Source organism: Mastigoproctus giganteus, chromosome 7, assembly GCF_048544385.1.
Source record: "Mastigoproctus giganteus isolate SK-2022 chromosome 7, ASM4854438v1, whole genome shotgun sequence".
Taxonomy (NCBI): domain Eukaryota; kingdom Metazoa; phylum Arthropoda; class Arachnida; order Uropygi; family Thelyphonidae; genus Mastigoproctus; species Mastigoproctus giganteus.
The window spans coordinates 54,215,303-54,235,827 of record NC_143581.1 but is presented as its reverse complement, the minus strand read 5'-3'; the positions used below and the strand labels follow the sequence as shown (position 1 = coordinate 54,235,827).

The 20,525-nt window shown below is 37.8% G+C and overlaps 1 protein-coding gene across 1 annotated transcript in view; it reads right to left on the bottom strand.

Annotated features, from left to right (window-relative positions):
- Dnaaf6 (Dynein axonemal assembly factor 6) overlaps positions 1–20,525 on the bottom strand; it is a 35,458-nt gene that overhangs the window by 12,128 nt on the left and 2,805 nt on the right. Inside the window, exon 2 of the mRNA XM_090378315.1 lies at positions 1,245–1,588. Coding sequence (XP_090234441.1) covers positions 1,245–1,588 — 344 coding nt within the window. The remainder of the gene's footprint in view (positions 1–1,244; positions 1,589–20,525) is intronic.

Below are 20,525 nucleotides of genomic sequence, written 5' to 3'. Positions count from 1 at the left end.
TGCTGAGTGTTTCACACAGTTGGTATGTTAATCTGGGATTACTGCTACCCATATGCAGTACCTTGCATTTTTCACAGGCACCTCCATAGCCAGGTGGGAAGGAGCAGCAGTACGTAGCACACGATTCTTGATTAGACCGGGGTTCGAGCCCGTCACCACCAAATACAGAGGATGCGGAAAGGTCAAGGAATGACCACCGCATATCCCAGAGCAATATGGCCTTAGTTGCTAATGCTCCTAAAAACCAAATAACAAACAAACAAACAAGCATTTTTCAGTTAAACTTCAACTCAATTCATCAGCCTCTAATAACACTAATTTTTCTAGATCTTGTTGCACTCATAGCTTACCGTAATTTCTCAGCCACTGGCCACTAATAAAACTAATTTTTCTAGAACTTGTTGCAATAGCTTACCTTGATTACTGTCATTAACCATCCTGCCAACCTTTGTATCAACCTTTGTATTAAGTCATATACAATATCAATATATATACTGATTGACACTTATACTTTGTATATAAGCCGACCTTAAAATTTTAGGTGATTTTTAAGTGCTTCAAAAGTTGAAGACAGCACAATTGTGGATTTTGTCTGTTTATTTGTGTGTGTTCGTGGACTGATTTGTATGTTATGTGGATTTAACTTGGGTGGGGGATTCTGCTCCTCCATCTGAGATCAACTAACTACAGCCCTAATTGCAGAGGCCTCTAGAAATTCCTCTAGTCCATGATGGGATTCAAACCTAGACCTCTTCAAATGTGTGACAAGCAGCAAAACCACTATATCATGGAGTACAGACAAGGAGCTAGCTTTGCAAACTGTTGAACTATAAATTTTATATTCATTAAAAATATAAATAATTTGAAAATACTTCTAACCATGATTTGTCAAAACAGTGTTCCACTCTGGAAGGGAATATCCATGACATTTAAATAACTGAATTCATTTTGTAATTAAAAATTCAATTATGTACCATAAATTTAATACATAAAAAAATTCATTATACACTATTAACAATATAATTATTATGGTGACATGGCATTAACAGTGTAATAACAATAGAGTAATCAAAGCTTTTAGAAATGATTCCCAAACGTTTTGAGCAATTACCATTTTTTTAATTATATTCCTATAATATATTACTACTTTTAAAAATGGATGAAAATATGCTGGAAATATCTGCTCATCTTTAATTTTTGCAATTGTAAAAGGAGTTATTTTTGTTATTACATGTAGTTCATACCTGAAGATAAACATTCTCTGTTGACACATCCTGTTTATATATAGTTTCATATTCAGGCTGTTTCCTTGAATCAGTTGTGTCATCATATTCTGCCCCTTCATATACTTCTTCATCTTCCCAAATGTTTTTGTGCAGTTTTGTTTCACTCTTTGTTGAGTTTTTTGTGATGTGGTTTTTCTGAGGAGAGCCTATGGAAGCTGGTCCAAGGGAAGATGTAGTACTTTTAGGCTTAAAATCATCATCATCACTGTCAGAATTTTCAGGAGCACGAAGAAGCTGTGCTAATTGAAGTATTGAACTTCTGGATATATCCATTGCTCTTCTAAGAATAACTGGAAGTAAAGCTGCATAAGATATACAAATTTAACTTGTGAAAAATCAAAATTAAACAATATGAAAGGTTCTGCAGAAAATTAAAATAATGGAGCATAAATTTTTGGCACTAAAGAGTGGTAAGAAACAGTTAAGGTATAATGATAAAAGTACAACAGTTTGCATAATAATTAGTGCAAAACAATAATATCTTGTTTGAAAGTGGATTATGTTATGATACAAGTATTTCATAACATTAAGTCCATACACAAGTTAGATCCTACTTTTAACTGGTACTGCCTCTATTTGTTATGTCACTTCTGGAATTAATAATAATAAACATAATAATATCTATGTATTCACTGCGAGAAGTACAAAGCAATAAGACATGTAAATACAAAGAGCAAAGGAATGAAGGTCTGGCCAAAATAGGTTGGTCAAAGTGCACTCCAGAGTGGAGACAAAGCACACTTAGGCAATGACAAGCATATCATGCCCTGAGGCAGCCATGAAACAGCTATGGTACTAAGTACAGTACTATAGGTATTAGAACCTATAGTACTTAGTACCATGCTTGGGTTGGAGGTTGATAAGACGAAAGAAGATATTTGTTGACATTGGACTTGAACTTCTGTACACTGTAATTTTCAGGAAATAAGTATGAAGGAAGGTTGTTCCAGAAAACGGCAGTTGAATGAATCAACGAGGAAGATGAAAAATTGGTTCTGTGAGTTTAAAGTTGGACAGTAAATGGATGTTGGCTGGTGGCGGCACGTGTTTGGACTGTTTTGAAAGAGAGAGCGAGAATTATAGAAACCAATTCAGAAGAACAATGCCCATGGAAATATCTGTAGAAGAGGTATGCAGCAGAAACAGTATCTATGAGACAGCGAGTGGAGAGACTCTGTTAGAGATGAATCATTAATTAACCTAACTGCCCTCTTTTGAATGGAAACAAGAAGGCTGAGAGAGGTTTTGGGGGCACCGCCCCAGATGTGGGAACAATATTCCATGGTAGGGTGGATTTGCGATTTGTACAGAGTGAGCAGCTGTTTGGAAGAAAAGTAACGCCAAAAGAGATATATCATTTTGCCTAGAAATCGGAGTGTCACCAAAGATAAGCATAGGAGCAGAAGAATCCTTTTTGAAGGATATAAGACAAGACTGAGTTTAGAAGGATTGAAATCAACTAAGTTGTCTTTGTCCCACTGGAGAATTACCTGAAGATTGGCATTTAAGGAATTGCTGGCAGATTTTCGAGAAGTTGAAGCTGATTGAGCAGGGCAAAGCTTCTCAAAGTGGAATGCAATGTGCTATCATCGGCAAAACTATGAATAGGATTTCCAGTCAATGGAAGAAGGTCATTAATATACAATAGGAAAAGAGCGGGGAAAAGAACTGAACCTTGGGGGACACCAGAATTAGTGAAGAAGTTAGAAGGCAGAGAGCCATCAACCATCACCATCAGTGAGCGATCAGAGAGAAAACTGGATAAATAATTACAAAAAACAGTTGGCAAACCATAAGATGGAAGCTTGTTTAGAAGACCTTTATGCCAAACACGATCGAAAGCCTTTGAGAAGTCAAGAGCAACTACTTGGGTTTCATCGAACTTTTCCATTGAATTAGTCCATAAATGGGGAACAAAAGCCAGAATATCACCAGTAGATCGACCTTGACGGAATCCATACTGGCGATCGTTGATCAGACGGAAGGTTACTAGGTAGTTTAAGAGATGGCGGTTAAATTAACCCCAGGGAGCTCACATCTGGTGAGTATGGGCATGGCACACCCAGCGTCCTGAGCTGGATATCATCATTCTTCTCTTTCTTGGTGATTCCTTCCTACTTCTCTCTCTCTCTCTCTGGTTAACTCGGGAATTTTTTTTGGCTGGTGCAGCATAAGCCTCAGGCGTCCTTTCACTCTATGGCTAAATAATATAATAATAATTGATTTCTCCATTGCTTTAGAAAGAGTGGAAGTAATTGCAATGGGACGATAATTGGATGGGAGGGATTTGTCACACTTTTTTGGAACAGTCTGGATATGAGCAAATTTCCAAGCAGAAGGAAAAACACCTTTGGAATAAGAAAGTGAAAAAAGGCAGCAAAGAACAGGAGTAAGTTCAGGAGCACAAGTTTTGAGAACAAGTGGAGAAATACCATCGGAACCTGGAACTTTCGTAGCATCAAGATTCGTCAAAATCCTTCTGACATCCTTTTGACGGAAGACCACAGGAGGCATTGAATGGAGCGTGTTGGGAATGGTGGGAGGTGTTTTACCAAGATCATTAATACATGAGTTGGAAGAAAAATGGGATGCTAACAGGTCAGCTTTATCCTTGGCTGAAGTAACAACAGAACCATCTGGTTTGGACAGAGGTAGGAGCAGAGATGGGCAAAAGTTGCGGCAAAAGATGGGCAAAATGTTCGGTTACCATTAGAGCAAACCTTTATCCAAACCTTGGTTTTCCAAGGTTTGGATAAAGGACGAGATTTTAAAGTGGAGTGTGGGATAAAGGATTCCATTCCTGCAAGAATAATTTCACTGTCACGATCTGAGCAAACATTGACATCAGAAGTTTTGAAACAGTAATCCGACCAAGGAAAAGAAATCACGCAGGTCATCCCATTTTGCATTCTTGTAATGCCAAACAACACAAGGTTGGGAATAGCCACGAAATAAAGGCTCCACTGGAGAAGAGACAATCACCAAGTTGTGATCTGAAGTGCCTAAAGGATCTCTCACTTCTTCCGTGTACATAGAAGGGTTGTTTGTGAGAAAAAGATCAAGTGTGTTCGCTGTATGGTTAGGATTGTTCGGTATTCTTGTAGGTAAATGAACAATCTGTGCAAGGTCATTAATTGCAAAAGCCTCAGCATATCGACCAGCTGTGTCAGTGTGACTAGAAAATGGAAGCCAGCTGGAGTTGTGAACATTAAAATCACCAAGGAAAATTACCTCACTGTTAGGAAGGTTGGACTGGAGAAAGTCAAGTTGACTTTCTCCAGTCCAACTTTCAAAGAGAGGAAGTCAGCAAGCTCCAAGTGATTAGTGGAGTTGGGAGAACGGTAGAGACAACAGATGAATTTGACACAATGAGGTAGAGAGATTTTAAGCCAGAGAAGATCGAAAAGAGGAGATTCCAAATTACCAAGTCTTTGACAGGGAATACCAGAACGGACATATGCACAAGTACCACCTTTGAGGCGAAAGGAATCATACAGAGAATAATTTGGGCAACTGAGGTGTAGTTGAGCAGTAGTTGAATCAACCGATAATTGAGATTCTGTCAGAAAAAGTACACGAGGTTTGGCAGACTGCAAGTGGAAATGGACATCATTGAGATTAGAATTGAAGCCACATATATTTGCGAAATGAATTAGGAAGAGTTTGGGAGGTTTAGATCTTTTCACAGATAAGCTTGCTCTATTAGTTTGAGAATTCATGGTGTATTCAATTGTAATAAAAAGTGGGTGGAACATGTATGAAGTAATGAGATTTTTTAATATGGCGTACACGTGGTAAGAATATACTTAGATCCTTGACATAATATGGCCTCGACAATGCCCTCCCCCCCACATACACACTACTCGGACTCCCTCCAGTCACTATCTGCAGAGTAGAGGTAGCAGGATTATACACTAGCTAATCCGGAAGCCTCCTAGAGAGTTACCAATAGGTTCGGTCCGGTGTACTAACTAGTGGCTGGTCTGCAAACACCGTTTCAGAGCTGTACCCTCGAAATGTCAGGAAGATTGGATCTCACCATGATGGTCATCATAACCTCAAAAGTCATCAATCATACTACATGATGGAAGATAGGGAAGGGTTGACCGGAACTTAGCTCTAGGGACTAAACACTGGACCACTTCAGGCTTCCAATAAGCGAAGTCATGGTATTGCACCGGTTGATAAGAGTCATCTACCACCTAGTACTGCCTGATAACACAGAGGGGTGGCATTCCTCCATGTGGTGTGGATGCCACATCTCGACCCTGCTTATGTTGGTTGACACCTGGGTGGTCACCCACCATGTACTTGTGCATGGAGATTATACCCAGGATTACTAACAGTCCCACCATCGTGAAGGTGCAAGCAGAGGATTTGGCTATCACAGACCGTCCAGACTTTCTGTTCCCTCAGCATTTTAGACTCCTAGGTAGCAAGTACAGCTTGTCTGGCATATATGAGAGAATGTCTGTGAAAACCTCAAGGACCATTAGTCAAATAAACAAAGCAATGATAAAATAACAGAAATTAACCATTAATTTCCTGAGGTTAGGTGTTTCAATAAATAATGTGTGTGTGTGCGTGTGTGTGTGTGTGTGTGTGTGTGTGTGTGTGTGTGTGTGTGTGTGTGTGTGTGTGTGTGTGTGTGTGTGTGTGCGCGCGCACATTGCCGGATTAAGTCACGGGCTAGCAGGGCCCTTACCTGGGGCACCATTCTTTAAGGAGTGCCAAACTTTACAAATCATAAAAAACATATATATATATATATACAGTGATACCTTGGATTGCGTGTAACTTGGTCTGTGAGTGTTTTGCAAGAAAAGCAAAAATTTTTAATAAATTTTAACTTTATAAATGAGCGATGTCTTGCAATACGAGTATTACTTATACGCTTTGTCTGTCGAGCGTCACGCGATCACAAGCCGCTCGGGATTGTGGGTAATCGTCTCGCATGCTCGGTCTCAGTTGGCATACCTCATTCGTATAGTCAACATTTCTGCTAGCGTTGTGACCGTGTGTATGTGCGTTAAGCATTTTTTTATTTTGTGTCCAAATGTAGTGACTGTTCTTTATTAACTGTACTACGACAATTGGCCCAATGAAGAAAAGGGTTGAAAAGGAAGGCGGTAGGAAGAAGGAGATGATTACGGTAGAAGTTAAGAAGGAAATCATCGGGAAGCACAAACAAGGTATGCAAGTGGCCGCCATCGCAAGATTTTATAAGACGTCTACATCAATGATTTGCACAGTAGAAAGAAGAACTAAGGGGGCTAGATGTAGCAAAATGAGTCACGAGAGTATCAAAGCAACGGCCATGTATTCTGGAAGATGTAGAAAAGTTGCTTTTGGTGTGGATAAACGAGAAGCAACTAGCAGGTGATACTGTGACTGAGAACTTGATCTGTGAGAAGGGAAAGGCCTTGTACGCCGACCTCGTAAGTAAACTACCAGGTAAGTCTACAGAAAACGAAGAAGGTTTCAAGGCGAGCAGGGGATGGTTTGATAACTTTAAGAAGAGAAGTGGCATCCATAGTGTTGTGAGACACATTGAGACTGCAAGTTTGGACACTAAGGCAGCTGAAGTGTTTGTTGCCGAGTTCCAGAAGCTCATGGTTTCCGAGTGTTACCTGCCGCAGCAAGTTTTTAATTGCAATGAGACGGGGCTTTTTTGGAAAAAGATGCCAAAGAGTACCTACATTACAGAAGAGAATGCAATGCTCGGTCACAAGCCCATGAAAGACCGTCTCATTCTCTTGCTGTGTGCTAATGCAAGCAGTGATTTCAAAGTCAAGCCCCTGCTCATGTATCATTCTGAGAATCTACGAGCCTTCAAGAAATGCAAGGTGCTGAAGAGCCAGTTAAACGTTATGTGGAGGTCCAACAGCAAGGCTTGGGCCACTCGTATCTTGTTCGTTGAGTGGATCAACAAGGTCTTTGGTCCTGCAGTGAAGAAATACCTTTTAGAAAAAAATTGCCACTCAAAGTCTTGCTGGTTATGTATAATGCTCCTACTCATCCTGCAGGCTTTGAGGACGACTTACTGGAAGAATTCGAGTTCATTAAGGTCAAGTTCCTTCCTCCCAACACTACTCCATTACTCCAGCCCATGGATCAGCAGGTCATTTTGAACTTTAAAAAGCTTTACATCAAGGCACTATTTCAGCGATGCTTCGAGGTGACCGAAGGAACTAACCTTACCCTCCGAGAGTTTTGCAAAAATCATTTCCGCATCGTAAACTGCCTCAAGATCATTGATTAAGCCTGGGATAGGGTCATCAAGAGAACCCTCAATTCTGCTTGGAGAAAACTGTGGTCTGATTGCGTCAAGGGGTTTGCTCATGAACAGGAGCTGCCAGTTGTCGATGAAATTGTGTCCTTGGTGAAGACCATGGGATTGGAGGTGAATAAGGATGACATTCAAGAGCTGGTGGTGGAAAATGGCCATGAGTTTACCACCGACGAACTGATGGATCTGCATCATGAGCAACAGCAAGAAGTTATGGAGGAGATCTCATCTGAGGAGGAGGAGAAAAAAACAGAGACATCCCTCTCTTCAAATGAGATTAGGGAGGTGTACACCACCCGAGTAAGGCTGTGGCAGTGCAAGCGATGAATCTGTTTAACAACAATGCAATGTCATATTTCTGTGAAATACTCAAAAGGAGGCAAAAGCAAGTGTCATTGGATTGGTTCCTTGTTAAAGTTGCACAAAAAGAAAAAGAGTCAACAGATAGCAGTGATTCCGTTAGTGACAGTCGTCCTACCCAATAATTAATAAATTTGATTGCTTTATATATATTAAATTTAAATATTAAAAATATAAAAAGGTATATATGTATTTTGTATTAATCATTTTTATATGAATATTTTTGAGTTTTGGAATGAATCATCTGGGTTTCCATTATTTCTTATGGGGAAATTCGCTTTGATATACGAGGGCTTCGGATTACAAGCACGTTTCTGGAATGAATTATGCTCGCAAACCAAGGTACCACTGTATCCTTAGTAAAGGGGACGCCGAAAAATCTTTCCGCCTGGGGCACGAAAATACCTTAGTCTGGCACTGTTTGTGTTTGAGTACAGAAATAACACTAATGGGCCTTTTTATATATATATTTATAGCAACATTATACTATATTCATCAGATTTTGTAGTTTATATGTTATAAATTTGTTTACCTTTCTCTAATGACATAAACTTTTTTTAAGAGCCTCCTGAATGAATGGGAACTGGATTTAATAACATGCTTTCCTCCCTAGAAATATGCACACCCCTTCTCTAGAAAATATTTCTGTGGTATCCATCATTTTGGTAATACAGTCCATTCCGGTTATTTGGGGCACATCAGGACTAGTGCATTTTGGCCTGATTAAGCAGCTGCCCCAATTATCTGAATTTTCACATAAATAGTTAAAAATACAATGTACCCCCCCCTCTTTACAATTGGTTCACTGTACAATCAAATCACATTACGATGGAGTCACCATCGTAAAGTGATTTGATAGGTAGGATAGTAAAGTACCATTCACTATATGAAGTGCAGTAAGTGGTCATTGTGATCACGTTTGTGAATTGAATTTTAATTCTATTAAACAGCGATTCTAATTAGCGAAAATAGGAGGAATATTATCCACAGGCTATAAGAGCAAAGATATATTAAGCACAAATTTATCCTTTATTACCTTACCAATTAAAAAATTAAATGATACGTGAAAATCGGAAGAATATACGTGATAATCAGAATAATTAATACGTATTGTAATAAGTACATACGAACTAGTTGACATTTCTGTTCACTGACATTTGTGGGTGGGGGTTAAAATTTAAAACAGTAAAAAGATAAGCAATCAATAACAAAGAACACGGCACACAAAAATTGCAAGTAACATAATACGCCCAAGTGAAAATGGAGTAATGAGTTACAAAGCTTTAAAAATAGGAATGAAGAGAAGATCTGAAAATTAATTTTTTTATATGATTGAAGATTTCATGGAAGTGTAAACACATTTCGCCATAACAACCTACAGAATTCCAGCTGTCGGTATTATCGCAAATTCAGTAAGATTGAGTTTACTGTCCGTTTATGATATATTTCACTAACAGAAAAGCCCAATAAACAGGTGACCGCTAATTGTTTTTATTGTTTTATGGTTGTGACCTCCAGAATTTCAACTGAACCACGAGGTACCGTTGAAGACAATCGTAGGGTAATCTCCAGTGCTGCAATCTCCTGCCCCGATTAAACGGCATGCTGTCCCAATTAAGCAAAGTAAACCCTGGCTATTTTCTCGATTGGTTTCTGTTTTTTAAGATTTGCCCCAAATAAATGGAATCCACTGTATTACAGATAAAACTTCATTTGAGGTAATTTTTTTTTTTTTTTTTTGTCCTCGCTTTTTCCCATTATATATGGGGTTGGCGTTTTTTATTGTTGTGGCATGAAATTTTTGCAGCCAGATGCCCTTCCTGACGCCAACCCTCACCCTTTATCCGGGCTGGGGATATGCAGCGGCCATTCCCTGACCTTCCACATCCTTTGTATTTGGTGGTCACAGGCTCGAACCCCGGTCTAATCAAGAAGCGTGTGCTACGCACCACTGCTCCTGCCCACCTGGCTCGGAGGCACCATTTGAGGTAATCTCAATGTAAATTCTGTATGAGAGGTTCCTAGACATTGGAGATATGTAAATATCATTCATGAAGTGGGGAATCAAAGGGTGAAGTGAGCAATTATAGATTTGTAAGCGTCACTTCTGTTTCAGGTAAAAATAACAGAAATAATTTTGAAATCATACAATTAGATTTCACCAACACTTTTGATTCTGCTCTCCATGAAAGACTACTGTATAAATTGGGACAGTGAGGCATTAAGGGCAAGCTACTGCTGTGGATAAAGGGTTAACTGAGTGGCACAAGACAAAGAGTGGTTATTAACGGCTCTTCTAGGACTAATGTTATGACATGAAACCAGTATTCCAGACATGGTCTAATCACTGCCTTTCACAATGGAATAATCACCTGTTTGTCCCTGCTAGTGAAGTTCCTGTATATCATTGATGACAGAATCCCATAAGCTGTTCCAGCAGTCTGTTTGCAGAGCACAGAGAATTTCATGTAAGATTGGACAATTATCTTTTTCATATTGGACTAGATCTTTATCATACACCATTACCTTGAATTTGGTGCTGACCCAACTGATATGATATTATAGGATTACTAAAAACAAATGCAGTGCTGTGCATTTATCAGTGTTAAACATCACTTGACATTTTCCAGCCTATTGGTTTCATTTATATAGGTGTTCTTGAAGTAGCATACACTGATTACTATCATTAACCACTATGTCCACCTTTCCATGATCACCAAACTCAGACATCAAACTTGAAATACCTACATCAACATCATAAATAAATATTAAAAACAGTAAGGGCAGCCCTAATACCGACCCCTATGGAATCCATTATGACATTAGTCCATGAAGAGCAATGGCCATTTATAATGACTATGATTATTCGTGTTATATTATATTATTATTATTATTATTATTAGCCTTATGGTGCAAGGAAGCCTGAGGCTTATGCTGCACCAGGCATAAAAAAAAATTCTGAATTACCCTGAGAGACAGAGAGAGAAAGTAGAAGGGAATCACCAAGAAAGAGAAAAATGATGATTTCCAGCTCAGAACCCTGGAAATCATCATTTTGGTGAGTCATGTCTGGTGAGTACCAAGCCCATACTCACCAGACATGAGCCCCTTATAATTATAATTACTTTTTTTTTTTTTTGTTAAATATTATTTATTTAAATAACGATTTGTTGAATCGTTCTCTTTAGATGGCTGACAGGAAAAAATAAACTTTCTGGCACAGCCTACCGAAAAAGAAAATTAGAAAAAGAGGAGAGTATAAAAAAAGTTACTACTTCAGTTTCATGATTTTTTGAACCAACGTCTCCAAAAAGTAAAAAACTGGAGAATCATCGCAATCACAGTTAGATATTTTCTATTATGACAAAATCAGTGAGGAACAAAACATCACCCAAAATTCCGTAGAAGATTGCTTTTTGGAAAATCAACCACCTACTAAAGAAATTTCATCAAAAGTTGAATGTACGACAGGAACCTCTACCGGTGATACTCCAGATTTGACCAGTAAATGTTTCAAAAATGATATGCACGATCCAGGGTTATGGCCAAAATTGTTAACGAACAGTATTAGAATGTTTTTAGTAGAACTCGATCTAGAACATGTTCAACATTATAATTGTCCTTTAGATGATAAGGATAGGTCATTTTCTACAGAATATTATTATAAACAATTAAGTGATGGGGAAAAAATTCTTAGAAGCTAGTTATTATATTCAAAATCAAAAAATTCTGTGTTCTACCTTTGTTGCAAAACTATTTAATATTAATTTTATTTGATATATTAAATAAATGTGCTGTGTTGTAAACTATGGTGTATTTATGCCAATATTATATAGTTAATTTCAATCCATAACATAGTATGCCTTGTGCATTTAGTCTTCAAAATAACACATGTACATACGAATCGAACTCTTCTTCATTAACTTTTCAGTGACTGATGAGAAAACAATTGATGTAAAAGGCCTAAAGGGCGGCAAATTATTTCATGCACCCAGGCAGCAAACACCCTTAGCGTGCCCCTGAGTGGATGTTACAGATATATGTATCAAGCAAAGAGTGGTGATTGAATTTCTTACCAAGGAAGAAGTGACACCTCTTGAAATCCATACACACCTCAAAAATGTTCATGGTGACAATAATGTAGATGTGGATACAGTTAGATATTCGGTAAGACACTTTAAGAGTGGGGAAAGTAATATTTTCGACAAGCCCCAAAGCAGCCAGCCAGTAATGTCAGTGACAACGCCAGATCGACGTGCTGATCGAAGAGGACCACAGCATCACAACACATGAATTGTGCAATGCAGTAGGTATAGGGAAGCCTGCTGTGATAACCATCATAAAGAAACTAGTCTACAACAAGGTTTGCACTTGGTGGGTCCCGAAAATGCTGACATGAGCACAAAAAAGCCTGGAAAGTCATCTGTATGGAACTTCTCCAGTACTATGAGAGTGAAGGAGAGGTTTTACTTTCACGCATAGTCACAGGTGATGAAACCTGAGTCCACCATTATGACCCTGAAACAAAGAGACAGTCGATGGAGGTGGCACCATCAAAATTCACCATGCAAGAAGTTCAAAAGACAACCTGCTGTCGGTAAAGTCATGGTGACAGTGTTTTGGGACAAAGATGGAGCCTTGCTTGTGGACTTCTTGGAGCGTGACACCACAATCAACTCAGATATTATGTGGAAATGTTGAAAAAGTTGAAAGCCCGCATCCATAGAGTTCAATTGGACAAAAACCTTAAGATCCGAGATCATAGCTCGAATCTTGCACCTTCTGATTATCACCTCTTTGGCAGGGGAAATGCAGAGTGAGAAGGCTGTTCTAATATGGAATTGTATATTTGATTTGTTGGAGTTCTGAGTAAAAGCTGTATTTATTAGTTACACCTGGAGTTGCAATATTCTTTCAGGATCTGCATTTATAGCCATGAATTTCTGGGATAAATATATGAGTTTATGGTGTATGTTTGAATGAAAGTTTCAGTCAATGTTTATGAGCGAAAAGTATTGTAAATCAGCTAGTCACTCATTCAGATCTCTAATTTAAATGGTCTGTGGATGTACAAATGAGGTGTGGATCAAGTTCCCAGACTGGTGCTGTTGCAGGCATGTTCAATGAATTTGAAAATAAACAGAAGTGGTATGGTGTAGTTCAAACTTTTTCCAACAGATGGTGGTACAGGCGCTGGTCAGTAGGCTGACTGGTTGCAAGTAATAATAACCAGTTTTGTTATTGGCGTTAAAATTCCCTGTCATGCTTTTGCAATGGAGCAATGAACAAATATCAAATTTTGCTTTAAACTTGGAAAATCTGCAACAGAAACATATAAAATGTTAAAAACTGTTTATGGTGATGAAACATTAAGTCATAACAGTGTATTTAAACAGTATAAGCAGTTCAGAGATGGAGGTGAAGATGTTCACTATGAACCAAGAAGTGGGAATCCAGTCAACCTCTCAAAATGAGGACAGAGTTGCAAAAGTTTGGGAAATCGTGGCAAGAGATTGTCATTTGATCCTCAGAATGATGGTTGAGGAGTTAGATATGAATAAGGAGATGATTTGTCAAATTCTACATTGTCAAATGGAGATGAGTGTTGGGTGTTTCAGTACGATCCAGAGCATGCAGTGGACTTTAAAATTATCACCAAGCCCAAAACGTTATATTTAGTGAAGTCCAGGATCAAGATGATGCGGATCAGGTTTTTTTCAACAAACAGGGAGTGATTCACAAGGAATTTGAACCAGAAGGGAGAGTCAATGCTGTGTTCTATGTGTAGGTGCTTCAGAGATTATTGAAGCACATTTCCTGGGTAAATCTGCAATTTTGAAAGGCAGTTGGCTCTTGTTGCATGACAATGTCCCTGTCCATTTTGCACTTGTTGTAAAGGCATTTCATGAAACATAACATTGTACAGGTCAACATCCACTTTATTCACCCAATCTAAGCACCAGCAGACTTCTTCCTCTTTCCCAAGGTGAAAACTGTCCTCAAAGGTAAGAGATTCCAGGATGTTGATGAAATAAAGAAAAACATAACTGCCAAACCGAACATAATTACTTTGAATGCATTCACTGACTCTTTACAGAAACTTTCAGAATATTGTAATAAGTGCATTCAATCAGGCAGTGATTACTTTGAATAAAAAAAAAACCATTTCTGGGCTACTTCACTTTGTGTTCTTTTTTATTGCACCAGTCTGGGAACTTTATTGCCACACCCCATATGTTCTTTGTATTATTTTTGTAAGCATAGCTCACAAAAACAATGCAAAGAACATATGAGGTGTGAGCATAGCTCTCCATATTAATGAAGAGTTTTTAAACATGATGGATAATTCTGCTACCAAAGAAATAAGCAGAGATGAGATAAGGCTCCCATGCTTATAAAGTTCTCTTCAGTGCATTCTCTATGTTCACTTCAATGGATATCACTTCCAAGTAAGTTGTCCACTCAAGCAATTTCAGACTAATAGGGAAGAATCTTAAAGTTGTAATTTATTAACTTTTACTGAGAACTTTTTATTCAAAAAATTGTCAATGCTAAAATCTGTAATAAGAGTAGTCACTACGTTTAAGAGGGTTTTAATTAAGCATAATCTGAAAGTATGAGAATAACACTTAGAACATAATTTTAAAAGGACAGAATGGTAGCTTATGCTAAGGGTGTGTTGCATTGTAAAACCTATACTAGAAGTGTAATCTGTGTGTGTAAGCGTGTCAGAGGCTTCCACAGCCAAAAGTACAAAAGTTCACTTGTTTTAAGTGACCATGATTCAAGACATGTAACTATTAAATACAGTATAATGTTGTTGTATTGTTTCTACCTTGTGAACTCCTCTGACCACTTTCCTTCATGTGGAAAAAGGCATGTGATTCCTAAATCTACTTACTGAAGAATGATATCAAATAAAATCTAGAACAATATTATAAGTTACACTAAAGGCACATAAAAAGGTGCCTCACAAATACAGGTGATAGCAAACCTGTTAATAGGTTGAAAAAAAATTTCTAAAAATAATACTTTTTTAAATTAAGGTAGTTGAAAAATAACACCTGCATTTTTGGATTGTTTCTCTTAATACAAATAAACCTACAATGAAAATTTCATTAAAAGAGGGTTAGCCTGAATTTCCTGGAATGTAAATATTTTACGTAGGACAAGGCCTATATAATTTGTGAATAAAGATTCCATAAACTGAGAAGTAACTTGTGCTCAACCACTGGAAGGATATTATAGCATCATCTGTAACTTGAGCCCGACTGCTGAATACTATTTCTAGGATAGACTACTCTTTTTTAGATAAAAAATAAATGCTGATTTCTAATTTAGAATCAGCACTCAAAACAATATCAATTTGTATTTTGTCTTTTTAAAAATCTATTAAGGGCATTTTCAGAATAGCCTAGCAAGATAATTTATTCTTGTATAAATATTAACCCCCAAACCCCATATTAACTCCATAACCTGTTCTGGCAGCCAGCCTGCACTGCTCAGAAAACTTCATATCTGACTGCCGAATTACCTCCAGGTCTCTTTCAATCTCCACTACCTTCAGTGTAGTACTACACAGTTGATATGTCATTCTGGGGTTACTGCTACCCATATGCAGCACTTTACAATTGTCAATGTTAAACTTCAGTTGCCACTTTTCAGCCCATCTGCCCAAATTTTCTAGATCCTGTTGCAGCAGCATACTGTCATAACTGTAATTAACAATCCTGCCAACCTTTGTATCATTTGCAAACTTCGACATTAAGCCTGATATACCTTTATCAATACCATCGATAAATACAGAAAACAACAATGGACCCAACACCAAACATTGGGGGACTCCACTAATAACATTAGTCCACGAAGAGCAGTGTCCACTGATTACCACTCTGTCTTCTCCCACTCAACCATCCAATGATGCTCTCATAATTATGGCTAAGGGTTTGATTACTTCCTTTGCCACCTCCTTTAATATAACTGGATAGATCCCATCCACCCCAGGTGCCTTTCTTATGTTTCACTTCACAATTTCTCCTCCACTTTTCTCTCAGTTATTACAAAATCATTTAGTTATTACTCTCAGATATTACAAAATAAAGAATTAATAAATAATAAAAGAAATGGAAATAGACAACCTATGCATTTCCCTCCTTCCATAGGTAACTATCCAGCTGACCTTTGAATTTCCCCAAACTGTCAGCCTCTACCACCCATGTAGGTAACATATTACAGTAATTTATAACTCGCTGGCTAAAATAAAATAGTTGCTAGTTTTTACGGGGCTTTTCACAATGCTATCAGGTCTGTTGGTCACCAGTATTAATGGATGTCAGTTTCAATTAGGGCAGGCCTGGTTGTGAGAATCCAGGAATTACCATATTTCCCCATGTATAAGACGCACCTTTTTTCGAAAAATTTGGGGGTCTAAAAACTGGGTGCGTCTTATACAGTAGTTGTAGATTTTTTTTACTTGCATTTCCTGCTTGTTGTCTTTGCGCTCATTGTTTCGCACTTGTTACCGGTATATTAGGTTACGTTTTGCCACGTTCGGCACAGAAATAGCTCAGAAAAGATTTTTGTACAGTGCTGAATTCGAGTTAAAAGTGATCCAGTTTGCAGGATCACTTTTAACATGGGCTACGGGAAGAAGAAACCCTACTGAAAACGCCACGGCAGAAGAAGGCCATGAGAGGCAAGTCAGCAAAATGGCCTGATTTAGAGAGGGAATTGAAGATATGGATTGAGGACCAAAGGGCAATTGGAATTCCTGTGTCCACAAAGATCGTTCAGCATGAGGCAAGAAGAATTGCTGATGAAAAAGAAGTTACTGATTTCAAAGGAGGACACAACTGGTGCTTCAGGTTCATGAAACGGAATGGACTAAGCATGCATACACGCACCATACTTGCCCAAAAGATGCCTGAAAGCTATGAGCAGAAGGTGCTTGAATTTCATCGTTTTGTCATTCAATGTCGGAAGACACATCAGTTTGAGTTGGGACAGATTGCAAATATGGACAAAGTCCTCCTTCAATTTGATATCCCAAGTAACAGAACTGTTGATAAGGGGGTGAAAACTGTAACAGTGAAGACAATTGGACATGAAAAGAGCCATTATACAGTTGTTCTAGCTTGTTGAGCAGCGAATGGAACCAATGGATGAAGTCTTCTGGGGACAATTTGACACCAGCAGGAATAGTGAAGAAACCAACTATAGGAGAAGTTTGTACTTGGGGGAAAAGATCCTGGGATAATATCAAGATTGAGATTGTTGTCAAGTCATTTAAGAAGTGTGCCATTTCAAATGCCATAGATGGAACTGAGGACGAGGCAATATATGAAGACTGATTCGTTATCAGACAGAGATGAGAACAAGCTAATGGATGGGAGTTTTGACAGTGATGAGGAGTTGTATGAATTTTATGATGAATAAAACTTGAGTTCAATAACTTTATGTAATACATTTTTTTTCAAATTTCGGGCCCCAAAATTAAGGTGCATCTTATACATGGGGAAATACGGTAGGTTTAATCAATGAATATAAAAATTTGTAATCAGACATAGCAAAATGGGTGATATTAATTTGTAATTCCGCTTCTGAATGCCAATGAATTTTGCAATTATTTTGTGCATGACTGTATGTCTATAATACGCAATGAGAAGACAGATTCATCTTGATGATTGTTCTGTTCCGTGTATATAAGTGAAAATCTTATATTTCCTCCAATTATCTGGTCACGATCAGGTTATAATATGGAATGGATTATAAAATCACGGATAAAAAAACTGAAACAAAAAATAAATCTATACAAACTAAGAAAATTATCCACTCTCAACTCATTGCACTTATCCGTTGTATTCAAATCATATTATCAGTTGAAAAAAGACTTGTCAGTCTTGAAAGCTTCTGCCATTGTATATTTTATTGTATTATATTAAACTAGGTTATCATTGTATATTCTTCACAACCATGGACCCCAGTACGCCATGCCCATTCATTACAAAATTATCCAATTTTTAAATGTCCCATTCCAGACATGGAATGTTTACAAGCGACAAAAGTTGTTAGAACGCAAATTAGACAAATACTTTTTGTAATTAAAATCACTAGATTTCATTTCACATCAATACAAAACTCATAAATAATTTATTAATGATCTATATAATAAAAAAATTATAACCAAATAACATTTCTTAATTTGATGTTGGAATCCTTTCTACAACAAACAAAAAACCCACTCCATCATCATTGTTCTGTTCTCAGAAATTAGAAGGCTTCTAATTTAGACAGCAAAAATTACAGGTAAGATAAAAATTTAAATTCTCCTACTAAGATTAACACAGAGGTCTGCATGCAGATTATGTGCCAGTGGAAGAATTTAACTATAATTCCAGGAATTTTCAGCAGAATTAAAGCATTTTCAAATCAGAGAATCAGTTTTTTAATGAATTAGGGTATAATCATGCAGCATTTCTCTTTCACATGCTTGAATTCTTATATTCTATTGAAGATTCTGATTTTTAAAATGATATTGATGAAGGGTTAGAAAGCACAATGTCAAAATTTGCAGATGATGTAGCAGAGTGATCCATGCCAAACAGCATGCCCTCAGAATGACCTAGACTAATAGACCAATACTAGAAGTATAGTAAATAAGTTTGATGAATTTGAAGTGTTGGTCAAGACATCAAAGGCAGATATTGTTGAGATATCAGAGACGTGGTGTCACACAGATATAAGGAATGCAGAACTGGAATTTGGGAAGTAATGTGTACAGAAAGGATAGACAGGATAGGAAGGGAGTAGGTGTTATGCTGTTAATTAAGAAAAACATAAAATCAAAAGAAGTGCATCCAATTAATATAGATGAACAGTGCTCTGTTGAGTCAGTTTGGTGTGAGATAAGCACTGCGAAAGGAAAAATAAGAGTAGGAGTGTGTTATAGGCCTAATGACTTGAATGAGTACAATGAACAATTGTACAGAGAAATAGAGTGGGCCAGTAAATCAGAATGTCTTATGATGGGGGATTTTAACTTCCCAGATATTGACTGGAACTTGTGGGTTGGTCACTCACACACTAGTAAGACTTTTGTGGATTTATTGGATGATTGTTTTCTGCAGCAGCATGTTCGAGAGGCAACCAGAGAGGGTAATACTCTTGATCTGGTTATCAGCAGTGATCATTCTTGTATTAAGAATTTGCAGATAAAGGAACCACTAGGTGCAGTGATCACAGTGTACTGATATGGGATTTACTTAAAGATATAATTACCATCAGGGGTAAAGGAAAGGGTTTTTGCTTCCGTAAAGGTGAGTACAGTGGTCAAACAGTTTTTAAATTCTGTACAGTGGGATCAACTGACGATGTTACCAACGGTAAATTCTAAGTGGGAAGCATTCAAAGAATTAATCGTGGATGCTACTAAAAGTTTCATATCTATTAAGAAATATTGGTCAAGGTTTAGGCCTAAATGGTTATCAAATGAACTAATGAGACTCGTGACAGAGAAGAAAAATGCATTGGATGCATATAAATTTTCAAGCGACTCAGAAGCCGATGGCAGATATAAGCTAGTCTGTAATCAGGTCACAAAGGAGGTTAGGCAGGAGAAGGCAGATTACGAGAAATCGTTGGCAAAGGATGCAAAGAAAAAGAGCAAAGAGTTCTTCACTTGTGTAAAGTTTAGAAGGAAAGGGATGAATCTGATTGGTCCACTTGATATCGATGGTTCGACTGTTGCTGATCCTGCTCAGATAGCAAACAAACTAAATGAGTATTTTGCATCTACATTCACACATTAGGAGTTATTAAGATTTGAAAATGGCAGAAGGTTATCAAATTGTAGCAGGGTGCTTAATGATTTTGTAATAAGTGAGAGCAAAGTGGAGGAGAAATTGTTGAAGTTAAACATAAGAAAGTCACCTGGGGTGGATGGGATCTATCCAGTTATATTAAAGGAGGTGGCAAAGCAACTAAGCAAACCCTTAGCCATAATTATGAGAGAATCCTTGGACTCAGGGGAGGTCCCCATGGACTGGAGATATGCAAATGTATCCCCAATTCACAAAGGGGGATCGAAGGGTGAGACGAGTAATTACAGACCAGTTAGTTTAACTTCTGTTCCTGGTAAAATAATAGAGTCACTGGTTAAAGATGCATTGCAGGATCATCTAGACAATTGTTATTTGTTATTTGGTTTTTTTTAGGAGCATTAGCAACTAAGGCCATATTGCTCCGGGATATGCGGTGGTCATTCCCTGACCTTTCCGCATCCTCCATATTTGGTGATGACGGGCTCGAACCCCGGTCTAATCAAGAAGCGCGTGCTATGCACTCATCTAGACAAGACTGCAGCAATAATTCAGACACAGCATGGGTTTGTTAAGGGAAAGTCTTGTCTGACAAATCTGATAGGATATTATGATGTAGTTACAAAGAAACTGGATGCAAAAAATAATTTTGATACCATATATTTGGATTTCAGGAAAGCTTTTGACACTGTTGCGCATGGAAGACTATTGTACAAATTGGAGCAGAATGGTATTAAGGGTAAGTTGCTACAATGGATAAAAGGATGGTTGAGT